The sequence below is a fragment of the Plodia interpunctella genome, chromosome 18, assembly GCF_027563975.2.
Source record: "Plodia interpunctella isolate USDA-ARS_2022_Savannah chromosome 18, ilPloInte3.2, whole genome shotgun sequence".
Classification (NCBI taxonomy): Eukaryota; Metazoa; Arthropoda; class Insecta; order Lepidoptera; family Pyralidae; genus Plodia; species Plodia interpunctella.
In genome coordinates, this window is record NC_071311.1 from 6,666,294 (window position 1) to 6,681,198 (window position 14,905).

General features: G+C 34.9%; 1 protein-coding gene across 2 annotated transcripts in view; it reads left to right on the top strand.

Annotated features, from left to right (window-relative positions):
- Ptp36E (Protein tyrosine phosphatase 36E) overlaps positions 1-14,905 on the top strand; it is a 130,283-nt gene that overhangs the window by 47,122 nt on the left and 68,256 nt on the right. For both annotated transcript variants that reach the window (XM_053758311.1, XM_053758312.1), the window contains exon 2: positions 723-1,191. In XM_053758311.1, coding sequence (XP_053614286.1) covers positions 993-1,191 — 199 coding nt within the window. In that variant the 5' untranslated portion in view covers positions 723-992. The remainder of the gene's footprint in view (positions 1-722; positions 1,192-14,905) is intronic.

Below are 14,905 nucleotides of genomic sequence, written 5' to 3' on the forward strand. Positions count from 1 at the left end.
GTACTGCACCTGCTCCGTCAATTACAGTATGTCTAAACGTTCACAGCTGTTTTCTTTTCCTATTTTACTAGCGACTGTCCGAAAACATTCTCAAATAGTATGATTATCATACTGTCATGATAATCATGCATATAAATAGAAATTAACAGATAAGTAGCACATTATATATAAATAAAAAATTGATATTTTTATTTTAGCTATTAGATTTTAAACAAAAATATTTTAGATTTCGCTTTACGCTGTGCAGAGCTTTTTACTATATTTTTCGAAGATTTATGAGAAGTACATTTGCACTCTTAAACTTAAGTGTACTTCTAAGAATATAATTACGATGGTATTATTTTATGCACACGCCAGTCACCTCTCCTCACGGGTCTACTGAAAGAGATTTCATTTGAAATAAATGTTTGTTGTACTTTAAATAATGTACTCTATTTTATAAGTTTCTTATGTTTTACACTTACATATTTAGAAATAAATAAGATTTCACTTCATGCTTAATAGCATAAAATCTAATTTTAGGTGGCTTAGATCCAAGCATAAAGTTGAATTTTACAAGCAAAATTAAAACACATTTGTTACTCCTTTAATGATCATCGTTTTCCCGGCAACTTCCTTAGCCATTGAGCTTTAGAGCCGAGTATCCGCTGTGACTCCCTCAGGTGTGTATACCACAATTGTTTATTTAGAACCTATTAACATTTTCATCTCTATTGTTTCAGATGGCGGGAGGCTTGTACAAAAAATAAAAACAATGTTCGCGCTGTTATGATATAGCGACATCGTGTATCCTAAACCAAAACCATTAAATTCTTATACCATGTGTTAGAAACATCTGTGTCAAATTGTATAAAGTGTAAATAATCGTATTTTGATATAATTTATTCTTACGCTTAGTAGTAAAGACTAGTTTTTGTATAAAAAATCGTGAAATGTGTTTGTTTGTATAGGGGGTGTTTTTTGTTTAATTGGGTGTTAATACTAGTGTAAAAATGTCGTCGAGGACAGGCCAGCGGGGCACCTCTGTGGCGGCTAGTCAGAGGAAGCACCGGTCTCGTTCCACCTCGAGGTATGACATGGAGAAGAAGCCGAAGAAGAAGGAGACCATGCGGTCGACAGGCACCACCAGTTTGGTGTCTATTCCCAATAGCATCAAACTGACGATGCTCAACAGTGGCCTCATTTCTTTTGGTGAGTTGTTATATGATTTTTTAAAATCTAGTCTATGGATTATTGTGTCCCACTGCTTGACAAAGGCCCTTTGATTGACGTATAAATATAGATTTATGAATACCTATAGCATTCTGCGTCATATACTGCCGTTTCTGACTGATGTTTGCGTAAGGGCAAATACAAAAAGTGCTGGCTTGATGTTCTCAAGTGTTATTAAAATTGACATGCCAATGGTTTGACAAATAGATGATAATAACCAGGAAGTTGAGGAGAAGAAGTAGGCAAGTGGACCCTGGGCTTGAAGCTCCAGTTGAGGAAGTAACCAGGAAAAAGCTCAGATGAGAGAGAGAGACAATTTTTGGAACAAATTATCCAAATGTACATACAAATTACCAAATATTTTCAAAACCTGCTCAGGCGTTATGAAATGTGAAATATTTTTTTTAACTGCTAGAATATTACGTTGAAAAAACATATAATTACGACGGGCTTTGAAATTATACCGACCCAGCTATATCCCCGTAATAAATACACCCACTAAATAAGTCTGTAAGAAGATAAGCCTTATTTAAAGGTCCGATTTATTATCATATAATACTGCGCCGGACCATCCGACCGTACCAGACCCAGAGCGACCACTCTGAAATGTAGGCTACTATCGTCTGCCGGACCGGCCATGGGGAAATCCTAAGTTGGCTACCATTACCAATCGACTCGACGAACTCACTTCCATACTTAAAGCTGTAGCGTAAATTTTATATACTTCTATCGATGTCGTATTCACAATTAAGAAATAAAGTACATCGACTAGACTACGATCAAACCAAATTCATTTCAAATCAACTTCGCAACAGCAACTACAATGGAATGTGAACACTCCCACAATGCGATATGAGTTTCCAGTGACTTTAGTTTGAATAAATAATTTTGTAGTAAGTACGTTAATAAATAATGGTGCTAATAATAAACTTTCGTGTCACGCAATAAGATTAAATTTCCTTTTGGACTGTATTCAAAAATAGACCTTCTGTACTATTACATATTCTGTAGACAGACCATCAGACCGGACCATGCGGTCCGCAGGTCGACCCACGATGTAGGTACTAACAGAGATCCGAACCTTGCATATTTCATAAAGGAATCATTATTTCACAAGTCGTTTTTGCCCGACCCTGATTTTAGGTTTTCACTCACTAAATAATAAAATATTTTGTACGCTTTTCATCTTTGTTGGGAAATACCTAAATATATACCTATCATGTTATGAAACCTATCATGTTATGAAAAAATAAATTTTGAATTATAAATAGCTTCAAACTCTTAATTTACTATTCTTTTAGACTATGGGAATATCATATTACCTACGAACCCTTACTGAATAGCATATCAATCAATCAAAATGCATTGTTTATTCGCTCCTATTACCATCGCACAGGTCGCTTTTTATTAAATTCTATACAAAATTTTATTCGAATAAATACTAGGTACTACTAGACAATATTTTTGTGTGACAAACACTAATTGCACCACTGAAAGATGACATTAACTTTAACCTAAGCGCGTCGTTCTCGTTTAGATTAAAATGGCGTACTTTGTCTGTGGTCTGCGCACGTTAAAGTTAACGTCAAAGAGTCATCTTTGAGTGGAAGTGGACCGGCATGGAAGATGAAATCATGTGGTTTTTTAGTTAGACTTACGGTGCGTTGTACCAGCTGGTACAACGCACCGTAAGTGGGTCTAACTAAAAAACCACATGATTTCATCTTCCATGCCGGTCTTTTCTCAGAACAAATAAATAGAAAATAATTTACTGTAACATTCATTTTACGGTCATAAAACGCGTAGATTCAATGAAACTTCTAAATATAAAATGTTACTTGTACATCTGGAATCGAATAAGATGCCAATTCTGTACATTCATAACACGGATGTTTACAAATAGCTATGCAATGACTACTACACACACACACACAGTGCTGGAATATAACGTTTTTCGCACTAACATATATAATTTCGAAAGGAGTGTTGAGATAAAATTTAAAAGAAACAGAAGACCGTAAAAACACTTTCATTCTCTTCCTCATTCATACTCTGCCTGGGTTTACCCGGGTAAAAAGAAAACTTTAAAATTTCGAAGATTAGTCTATTATTTTGCGACGAATATAGAGATAAAAAAACATTCCCAAAACATTCTTAAAAGTTTCAAGTCAAACTTTGATCCAGGGCTGAAGGCGTCGCGCCCACGAATGAAACCGATAGTAAAAGGAAGATAGTAGGTAGGTAGATAAATATTTGACGTTAAGAAGCTTGTTATTTAAATTTGAACCCATAAACGAAAAAGATAAACAAAAAACAACTATAAGATCTAGCGTGTCTATGAAAGTTATCATAAAAGAGGTCATTGTTTGTATAATTGTGAATACCACAAGTTTAAATGCATTCAATTTAACAACTGTGTATCAGATCTAATGGCAGCAAAATCCGTTCCGTTGTTTCAATTCAATTTCGCTTAAATCAGGAAATAAGTACGCAATATTTTCATTTTAAATTTCATATTTCTATTAAAATTATCGTTATGTAAGCAAAATAAATTCGAACAATAAATTAAGTCAGATTTTCACTTTTGATCTCACATTTTCTTAATCTCTCAGAAATACTTAATTTTATTAGTAACTTATATATTTTTATAAATTCGACGTTTTTTCATCGTTAATGAATACCTTTCACTAATAAAGTGAAAGTTTAATCTTATCCATTTGCCAAGATACTAAAAAAAATCAATATTCTTTAGGGGCATCTCATCGAGGTTCAAATAACAAGCTACTTTACGTCAAACGGTGATTGATTATGATTATAACAAAGATTAATATCAAAAGGAAACAAATTCATCTTAGCGCTGTAAAAATGTATTTTCATGATTTATAACCAAGCAGAGAGTACCGGTAATACATCCGAAATCCTAACTAACGTACAAGTAGTTGGCGAAAGAGGTAACCTAAAGAGCGCGAGGAAGAAGTTTTATCATAAGTATTTATTTTACAATACAAAGAAACAATAAATAAATTTAGGCCGATGCCGGCGCCGGCGGCGTCCGGCGGTATGATGAGCGGCCGCTCTGGCCTTCCTACCTCAAATACAACTACTCGATATCCCTTGGATATCGTACGAGGTGACTAAAGGACAATAACTCTTGCTCCTAAGATTGTGTCTAGTCGAAGTTGTGACACTAAAATGGTACATACTCGTGGACCTTACTATACAATCGAAGATATATTTACTCGAGCAATGAATGATTTGTGTTAACCAGATGTAGCCCATGCTTAACTTTTTTTTTTTAATGGTTCGTCATTATAGATGTGTTTACGCGTGGTTTACGCCTAAGCATAACTATTTATAATTTTCACCATCGAAGGCATTTGTATTTTTCCAACAAAATCTGTTGTTTTTCGCCACGTTTTTCGCCACGTTTTTCGCATAGTCCCACAATCACGTCTTGGCGGACGAAAATAGTTTGGAAAGGCGGTTGCCCGCTCCTAGGTCAAGAGAACGACGTGTTATATCCGTTTATTGTTTTAGACCGGCATTCCAGACACATGGGCGTCTTTTCAATACATACCTAGAGAAAGTAGTATTTTCCATAACATTCTCAGGATTCACATATTGAAAATGACTTCAGTTGTTATTATGAAGTTTTAAGAACAGAACTCGATAATAAATCAGTCATCATAAATTTATCACTCTCAGAACAGATGTTATTTTGTGAAAAATTCTTGCCGATTCTGATTGAATAGTCAATGTTGTTTTAAATTTTCCACTTCAATGTCAATTGTAAAATTAATCATGATTATATGTATAATGTTTTTACGAGGTTTTCTGTTCTTATTCCCATGCGTCCCTTTGCAATTCTTGTAAATTTGTAATTTATTTCTTGTAATGTTCAAAAATGTATTTTTATTTTATGAAATTAAAATATTAAAGAATGCTGGTTACATTTTTAATGCTATTTCTCAATTTGCATACTTGCAAAATTTCACAGTTAAAACAGAATAACAATTTGCCGACATTTAACATTCAACAGAAAGAACCTTTTGACTTTGGCTCAAACTTTTAAATAATTTGCATGAAAATTCACTTCGGTGGAATTTTCCCCTTTTCAGTTAATTTTCGACAGTTGTAAGTGTGTAACAAATTGTTACCAATTTAAGTATAGATGCTTAGCCATCTCCTCAATATTTTGTACTATACGTGATACTTTTGTACGAGGTGATAAGCGCTCATAAGAATTCAGTAACACATCTTTATTCCTTACGGCAAATTTTACTTCATCTATTTTACTTCAGAACTGTTTATATTTAATTTTTCACAGGAAATTACATAATTTTAGAGATACAGTACTATATTAGGGTTACAGTAACCAAATTCACTGTAGATCAAGGTTATGCAAAAACATGTCAGAAATCAATCTTGTATGTGTCACCTTGATTCTTCGTAAGAGCCCTCTCCTTTGACGTGTTGGGAGCCATCGTCTATTATTGCTTTCTCGTACGTCGACGAATCAACCTCCTGAACTTCTCAAATGAAATCGGATAAACAATAAATAGGTATAGGTAGGTACTGCCATAGAGGAGATACTTTTATTCCAATATATCCACAGGGCGGATCCCCGGGCTCCACAGCTCGTGAAGCACTATATTACATAAAATGAAATAGGTTCTAAATCAAATAAAGCCCCAGCGGCATTGTTTCGAAATTGCCCAAATTTATATACAGTCAACGCCACGACACATTGACATTTCATAGCGAATTATCAACCGCCAGTGGGAACGCTGGTGTGGTGCACGCGTCCTCCTGTGTACCGAAAGGGCCCAGGTTCGAATAAAATGTCGTTAGGTTATTAACTGGTTCCACTGACTTATATATGTAACTTGTGCACTAGAATAAGAAACAGCTGCGGCTAGTTATAGTGATAGGCATTAATCAATTGAATCAAATCTGACACCAGTACCGTTAATATCAAACACACACTCGATAAGAAAGATTGACAGTATATGACGAGTAGGTAAGTTGTATTCATGTTGTAGCTGACTGTACTTAAGTAAAGATCAATGACTGGGGCTGTTTCTATTAGGTTACCCGTTGCTATAGATTATATAAAACTACGACAGGCAGTTTTCTGGGCACTCATTTATCACACGCAGTGATGGATGATGCTGAGCCATCACATCACCCAAAATGCTGAGTAATTCTCATATCAGATGTGCGGGGATTAATATCTAAATGGTTAATGCATATCATTAATATTTTGTACAAACAATAGTCGTGCTCAAATCAAGTCAACATATTTTTATTCAATTAGCCAAAATTAACCTTTTAAATCTTCATATTTATTTCATGGCTTTCATATTTATTCACTACACGATGGCGGCGGCGTGAACAAAACGCGTACTTCTACGCGGTTGTTTGAATGAGTTTAGTTTGAAACATAATTTAAGTGCAAGGTAAGTCGACACTATGTGTTATTTACTATCTTGAAAACATATAAAGAACTTGAATCTAAATGTTAAAAAAGATAACAAGAAAATCAATTAACAATGGTAAATATAGAGTAGATTGCACCAGTCAACTTTGATGTTAATTTTAACCTGCACAAAAAAATATAAATTCAGTCTAAATGTCACCATTTTGTCTAAACGTCGATGGCGCGTAGGTTAAAGTCAACAATTGAACAAGTGCAACTCACCCTTGCTCAGCCGGGTGAATTTGCTGAATCTCTCCAGCTTTCTCCGACAGTTGTTTCTCCTTCCTACCCGTGGAATTATATAATTGCCGCATGGTTGAACCTAGTTTGTAGTGCTTAGTAGTTTGTAGCTTTGTTAAATATATTATATGACGTGAAAAAGTGCATGTGAAGGCCTAATTTGTGAATAAATTATTTTTATTATTATTATTTTGAACATTATTATATACAGACAAATAGACAATACTCAACTAAGCATTAAGCTTGTATCGTGAGTTCGATAGACACAAACACAGTAAAATATGTGTGTTTTCTAATACGAACACAAATCCGTGACGGTTCGATGAAAGGTACGGATCGAGGCATTTAATCTGACGGAGAAGGACATCTACCCTTTCCTCGGTGGGTAAACAGATACCTATCCTCAAAAAGCTCTTAGTGGGGTCAAGTTATTAAATTTAACCTAACTTGCGGGCAGTTGGAATCGAATTGGGCACGCCCCGGGTTAACCAGAGGTTGTACTTTAAACGATATTTTATTGGCTGAAAGTATTGAATTCTGTTTTGTTTTAATGACCCCCAAACGACCGACGGAGGGGAGTTATAAGTTTAATGTGTCTGTCTGTCCGTGGCATCGTAACGGCTCTAAACGGCTGTACCGATTTAGATAGAGTTTTTTTTTATTAAAAAGAGAATTTAACCGGTTGTTCTTAGCTATGTTTTCAAAATTTGTGTTCATCCGTTTGGTAACCACTAAGTCTTTTCTAACGGATTAGAGAATGCTAAAAACTTTGGAGCTTTCGGGGGTTTCTTAAACTTTAAATTTATTTTTTATAGAATTTTCCAACATGCCTTGTTTGCGCAATCTCTCTTGGTTGTAGTTTATGCGCTTAGGAATTTCAGTTTAGACCGAGCTTAAACACTTCTCTAGTTATTATTGATCCTATACTAAATTTATAAATGCGAAAGTTTGTGGGGATGTATGTCTGTATTTTTGTTACTCTTTCACGCAAAATATACTGAACGGATTGTTATGAAATTTGTTACACACGCCAATAGAATATAACCTGAATTAACACATAGGGCATTCCTACGTCTATACACATAACACATAGGGATTCCTACATCCCGAAATTCCTACGGGAGCGTGGCCTCGGGGCACAGCTAGTATTTATAATAAATAAATTATGTGGAGTGTTCTAAAGTACGCTGCTTTAGTCATATAATAAAAAATAATGTATCTTTATCATAACTTTAAACTATGTTTACGGAGCAACTATGTATTATACCTATACTAAATCTCTTACCAAGACACTAAAAGACACGAAAAAGCCTTTGACAAGGTCTTTGTGCCATATTCGTCAAAGGACATCAAATTCCATTTTATTCCTAAGTACCCTCAAAGATATGAGCCAAAGTTGTCGGAAGCGGAACATATGAAATTTTTATCAGCATCGAAGCGAAGAAATGACGGTGTTTATCTCGATTTAAAATCTCCACTCGATAGGTACCTCTCGATTCTCGGTCCGTGTCATTTTGCCACGATATCGTTAGAAGGAATTTTAAGCCTTTAAAATGCTCGAAGGTTCTAAAGTTAAAATAAAAAAATAAAACCGAATTTAAGATAATTTAATTTATTGACCAATTTATTGATCCAACCGTAATTATTATATTTGATTATATTTTTAAATATTCCAGATAGGTATAGGTACGAAACGTGTGAGAGAAACATAAAAATCGGCGAAAAGCTGAAAATCTAGACTTTTTTGCTACAAAAAGGTGTCTGCGCTCCTAATTGCCGGAACAGCTAACGGAACAGGTGGAACTATCCGTCCGCTTCGCCGAGCTTCGTGCTATATTCAGAAATTTGTGTGCTACAAATGTGTGACTTAACTTGTTTGTTAATTTCTTAAAATTTGTTGTTCATATTCTAGTATGATGACAAATAGTATCACGTCTTTAACCGTTATGGTGTAAGTTGATAAATAATGGTGTTTAATATGTAGCATAACATTTTATAGAAAATATTGGTCTTGTTTATTTTTGTTTATACTAAACGATACATTCAATAAATATTTGTGATGAAATGTACGCATTTTTTAAATTAAAATGTTGAATATTAGCATTGTTTTTCTTACTTAACAAAAATCAAAGCAGACTTAATTACAAAAGCATTATTGAGAATACTTACTGCTAGCTTAATAAGAAAAGAAACCAAACAAATTTAAATTCAAGAATGAATACCTAATTTCTAAAAAAACAAAAGGTTCTTAATTTGATTTCCGTTTATCTTTCGCGACCGCCCTAGCATTGGCGTAATATAAAAAAACAATTCATTTTTCTCTTTCAACGGTGTAGCTGGCACCTTCCGCTTGCCAGGAAAGCTTTTGTGCCAGGACTTCCCGCGAATGAACATCTGCTTTTTAATGCTTGCTAATTCACTGGCTGGTAACTTTTTTTATTTAAAGAGAAAAAAGGCTAAATAGTTTGTATTTGCTTTGTACAATTTAACTATATTATACACTCAGGATTTTGACGCATAGACTAAAAAAATAATACATTATTCGCCGAGGTAAGGAAGTAACGGATTTCGACGAGGGTTACATGCTAAGCCCGAGACGCAGTCGAGGGCGTTAATCACCCGAGTAGAGAATCGTACTTTCTTCCGAGTGATACGTGTGAAAGGTTATTCATTGCAGCTTATGCACTTTCATTAATTCATGGGAGCGTTAAAATATATTTCGATATATTATTATATATCCAAAGAATGTAAAAATTTAAAAGAAACTACGAATTAAAGATAAAATTCAATAATTTTTTGATGTGCAATGCATTAGCACATTTTTTTGCTGTTTAAAATAATATTCAATTAAATATTTTTAGTAAGCCTAAATAAAACTGGGTGAGCCTCAAATAAATATTTTGACGGCATTAAAATAAAGTGGGTCAGTCATTAATAGCCGGACTTCGATTGGTGATCGGATAAGCAAACAATTGGTGTTTGTCGGTCCAACTGGGAGTCTGACTTTCAAAAGTGAAGCTGATATTACAAATAGTACTTTATTACACAAATAAGTTAAGGTACACTATATTCAAACCAGCTTTTGCGTATGAGAATATTATTAATACTACTAATGGAACTGGTTCAACAGAGGAAAAAAAATACCATTTCAATAACAACATTAGCGTAGCAGTGGAAGCTACAGTGCTTAATTATTCCGGTCAGAGCTATAATTTTAAATAGAAGTGGTCCGAGTATTAAGCCCTGCGCTACTCCACTATATTAGGAGAAAATATATAAATAAATAAATATATTAGGACAAATCACACAGATTGAGCTAGCCCCAAAGTAAGTTCGAGACTGTGTTATGGGAACTTACTCAACAAAAATAAAATATAGTATTTTATAACAAATACATATATAGATAAACATCCAAGACCCGGGCCAATCAGAAAAAGATCATTTTCCATCATGACCCGACCGGGGATCGAACCCGGGACCTCTCGGTTCGGAGGCAAGCACTTTACCACTGCGCCACAGAGGTCGTCAAAGGTCGGAAAAGACAAGACCCCGCATGTTTAACATGTTTCACCTTCTGGGAGAGGCCCATTAAATAAATCATCAAACCACTGAATTGAACTTGGGTCCAAATCATAGTACCTCAATCCTCACTCAGAGAGCAGAAATGGGATGTCGAGGCTGTCAAAAGCAAGGCTAAAGTCTAGCAAAGTCAAAATAGTACCCCATTCTTTTCATCGGCAAGTATATTGTCAGTCACGTCCAATGGAATGCTTGCGGAGTCCAGATAGTAAAACTTAGTAATAGTCTAGTATTATTGTATTGTTCTTAATATACGATATCAGTAGTAGGTAAGTCGCTTTATCTTGGACTTTAGAAAGGTATAGTAGCAAACTTATTGACCTAAGATCTACGAGGTCACAGGGGTTATATTACTTAGGGATCGGAATGACCAGAGCTTCCTTCCATTGAGATAGAAAAGTACCAATGACAAGAGATAAATTAATATTTTAGTTATAATACTCGGAGTATTAGGAATAGTAAGAGTAATCATATCTCTGCTAATGCCATCTGTTCCAGTAGCTCAGACGCTCAATGATTGCGGAGGCAAGTGGGAAAACGTTCAGATGAAAGAATAGCTCTCACAAAGAATCACAGTCTACGTCCACCATCGCTTCATAAATAATCTCAATTGCATATAACATTCTATTTATAGAATCAGATCATAAAAATTATGTAAATGAAGAACGTATGAGAGAAAGTGAGCAAAAAGGGTATTTGAAAATTGGTGTGTATCCTCATGCTTTACATAATCGGGAAACAGTTCGAAGATATTAGGCGGTTTCGGCGTACATTGCTGGTTTTGCACTGCGGTAAAATAAAAGCTCAAACAAACTACGCAATGTTGATTATTTATCGTCGTCATCTATCGTCGGCATGAAGGCCTACACATAACGGTATACATATGGCGTTAACGAGCCAAGGGAATCTGGGACCATCGTGTGTTTAGAATGAAATTAATATATATCGGAATAAAATATTTTTTTGGTATTTTGTGATTTTGTAATTCTTGAATTTATCTTTTCTGGTGCGAAAGACTGCTAAATTGCCGTTCTATGCTATTGGAGCCAGTATCTTGGTATCTTTGTACTAGGAAGCTTTCTTCAACGACGCAGCGGCAACGCTCTGCATCGCGCAACGTAGAGCAACAGAACAGCGAGGCCGCGCTTTACATGAACAAACTTCTTCACTTCATAAAATGACTTCTGTTCAATCCTCGGACATTCTTTCAATTAGACAAGCCGCGGCATTCCTTTTTTTTCCAGAGAGGGCGCCACTCGTTTGAGAAATAAAAATATTTACTTAGTTAAGCATTTTTGACATGCCTTTTTCCTTTGTTAGGGACTATTTCTTTTTTCGTTCATGCCTACGTAAAAGTTTACAAAAACGTTGAAAAGTTTACAGACAAATATAAAGCATTCCTTTAAGATTACAATAAAAAGCTTTGTAGTGTGTACGTACAGTCAACAGCACATTAAACTACCAAAAATAATTGTAAATTCGCCCTTTCGCCATTGCATCCATGCACGAATTTAATAAATCCACATAAGAAAAGAATCTATTTTGGCAATATATTTATTTGAACAAACAGTAAATTACAAAATATTGTACATATTTACAAATGAATATACATATCACTAAAAAGTTTTCCTCATTCACCACGCGATAAGTTACTTATAAAGCCATTTTACACGAGTATAAGTATCCTGCCGGGGCGGTAGAAATTCGTTTTCAATTAACTGTCTGACCCGACGTCCTAGATGAACGACTGAATGCTGCTCAGTACGATGCAACGATGTGTGTGTATTTGTAATTAGGTATGGCGACAACGCCGACAACACACTCGCCTACTCTTATACTCGCGGACAGGCCACACAATTATAATATATTTAAGTTTAATTTCGACGTAACAAGTCCGTTTTCTCCACTTTGTTGTTTTATTCACTCAAATGATGTCAATCATTTGAGTGAATAAAACATTGACTTTTATCACCAACATAAATTATCGGAAAACTCTCAAATCAAAGCCACGATAATCTTAATATTTAAATGAAATTTAACACAAATAAAACATTAAGCGAATAATACAAAAAAATATCGGTTGTCTGGAAGAAATCGCTTTTTTAAGGATAAGACCGGCAATTGTACATTTTAGTTATATTTTCTATCTCTCACTAGTCTCAATAGTGAACAAAGAGTTCATTAATTCACTAAACCACAGTAAGACGTCGCGCTACCATACAGCGTTTGTCGCACAGCCAGGACGCGAAGTAAGCGGTTGAAGCAGACCGATGGGAAGTCGCAGCTAATCCACTTAAATTAATAGTGATCTTCCTTTGCTCAAATTACATTTTCTCAGAATGTAATTCAAGTTTCCACCGTCTCTAGTGGAATTACTTTTGTTGGAAATGACACGAAGTTGATCCATACTAATTTAAAGAGATCTGTTTGTGATGAGACAACTATACTAAAAGTTTGTAATGATCTCTCTAGATAGATCAATGAAATAATATTACAGTATCCTTATTGTCCTTATGTATTTCAACACCTCGTCGTGGTCAGTACGTGGAATGAAACACACACAAAGGTTTTTTAGCAATATTATTCCTCATTTCACACACTAAACGATAACTCAACTGGAGTGCAGATTTATTTACTATGATATAAAATTGAAGATGGGAAATATATATTCACTATATCTTCTCTATATTCTTAGTTAATTTAAACAATGTACGATGTGCTTACAATGTAGCCAGCTGTATCTACTGCCTACAATTAAAAAATATCGTTACAAGTAAAATTTTCTATAAAATATTTTTTACAATATTCTTTTATAATATGTAATTTTCCATACACTGAACATATTCTGAATGCTTTTTAAAAAGCCAACCTGCGAACATAATAAACATACTTTGTCCTTCACTTCTTAGCTCGTCGACTCACATTTGCGAAGACCATTAAGATACCTCCTCTCGGAGCAGTGGATGCTGCCGAGGCATCTGTGGCGTCATACAGATCTTAAACAAAAACTTAACATTGCTTCCTTCATATTTCTTAGAAGTGTGAAATCATACTTCTAATTCCGGCCACACACTATTGCCAAACTAGGACACATCATTATTTACCACAATGAAAAAACCAACAGTGTATACCGAACGCCCCGAAATTCTAGGCTATACATTATCGTGAAACCTGTGTAACCATAGCCGACTTAAGATACGAAGAAAAAAATAAAACTCGGATAAATCAGTGAGGCGAACTTGTATCCCTGTGGCACACACGTTTAACATCCTAACATTCCGACAAACTTCGTGTCATTCAATAATCAAATCCCTAAAGGTCGTGACGATTCTTTCTGCCGGCTCCAGAGTGAAATCAAAAATCAAAATCAAAATCAAATCATTTATTCAGAAATTAGGCCTTCACAGGCACTTTTTCACGTCATAATCTAAATTAAATGATGTTTACCAAAGCTACAAACTACTAGCATTTCGGAACGACCACTGCTGAGAAGAAATGCCGAAAGAAACTCATTCAAACAGTGTTGGTCCCTATTATGCCAGAAGGGCTTACCATTTTTTAAATATAAATTTATGTATAATTTTTTATCAGTAATATAACATGTAAGTACATAATAAAGGATGGTTTAGGCCCGTTCGCTTTTGGGCCCGGCAATAAAAGTTGTCCATACTGTCACCGAACTCAGATACATGCCGGCGCGAATGCGTGAACATTGAGTAGTTAGTATGAGTGCTAATATTTACTGAATATAATCAATAATTAATAAATATATCAGGGCAAATAACACAGATTGATATGTAATATGAGAATCCCAAGGTAAGTTCGAGACTTGTGTTATGGGATACTAACTCAACGATACTATATTTTATAACAAATACATATATAGATAAACATCCAAGACCCGGGCCAATCAGAAAAAATCGTTTTCCATCTTGACCCGACCGGGGGTCGATCCCGGGACCTCTTGGTTCAGGGGCAAGCACTTTACTACTGCACTATACAATATATACCGATTCCTCCAAAGTTTAAATTTCCGACAGCATTAAACTCGTTCGAATTACAGCCAATAGCAGATTAAAACAAGTAGATTGACCTACTGGCAACAAATAATATAATACATTTTTTTATTACAAACGTTTATTACAAAATTACAAAAAGCAAACTAAATTTTAAGGGGATTTGGAAATATTTTCTACCAAAAAAAAATCCTAATCACGCCAAGCTTTCCCGACTTGAAATTAAAAGGAAAATTAAGGCTATACAATTTGTGGGCTCAAATTAGTGGAGTCCATGATGTCCGCGCTGTGGGCGGAATTTTAAGCCTTATCTGATTAAGAATCACATAATTAATACAGACTTTTCCTCAATAAATTAAAATTACCAGCTTGATATTAC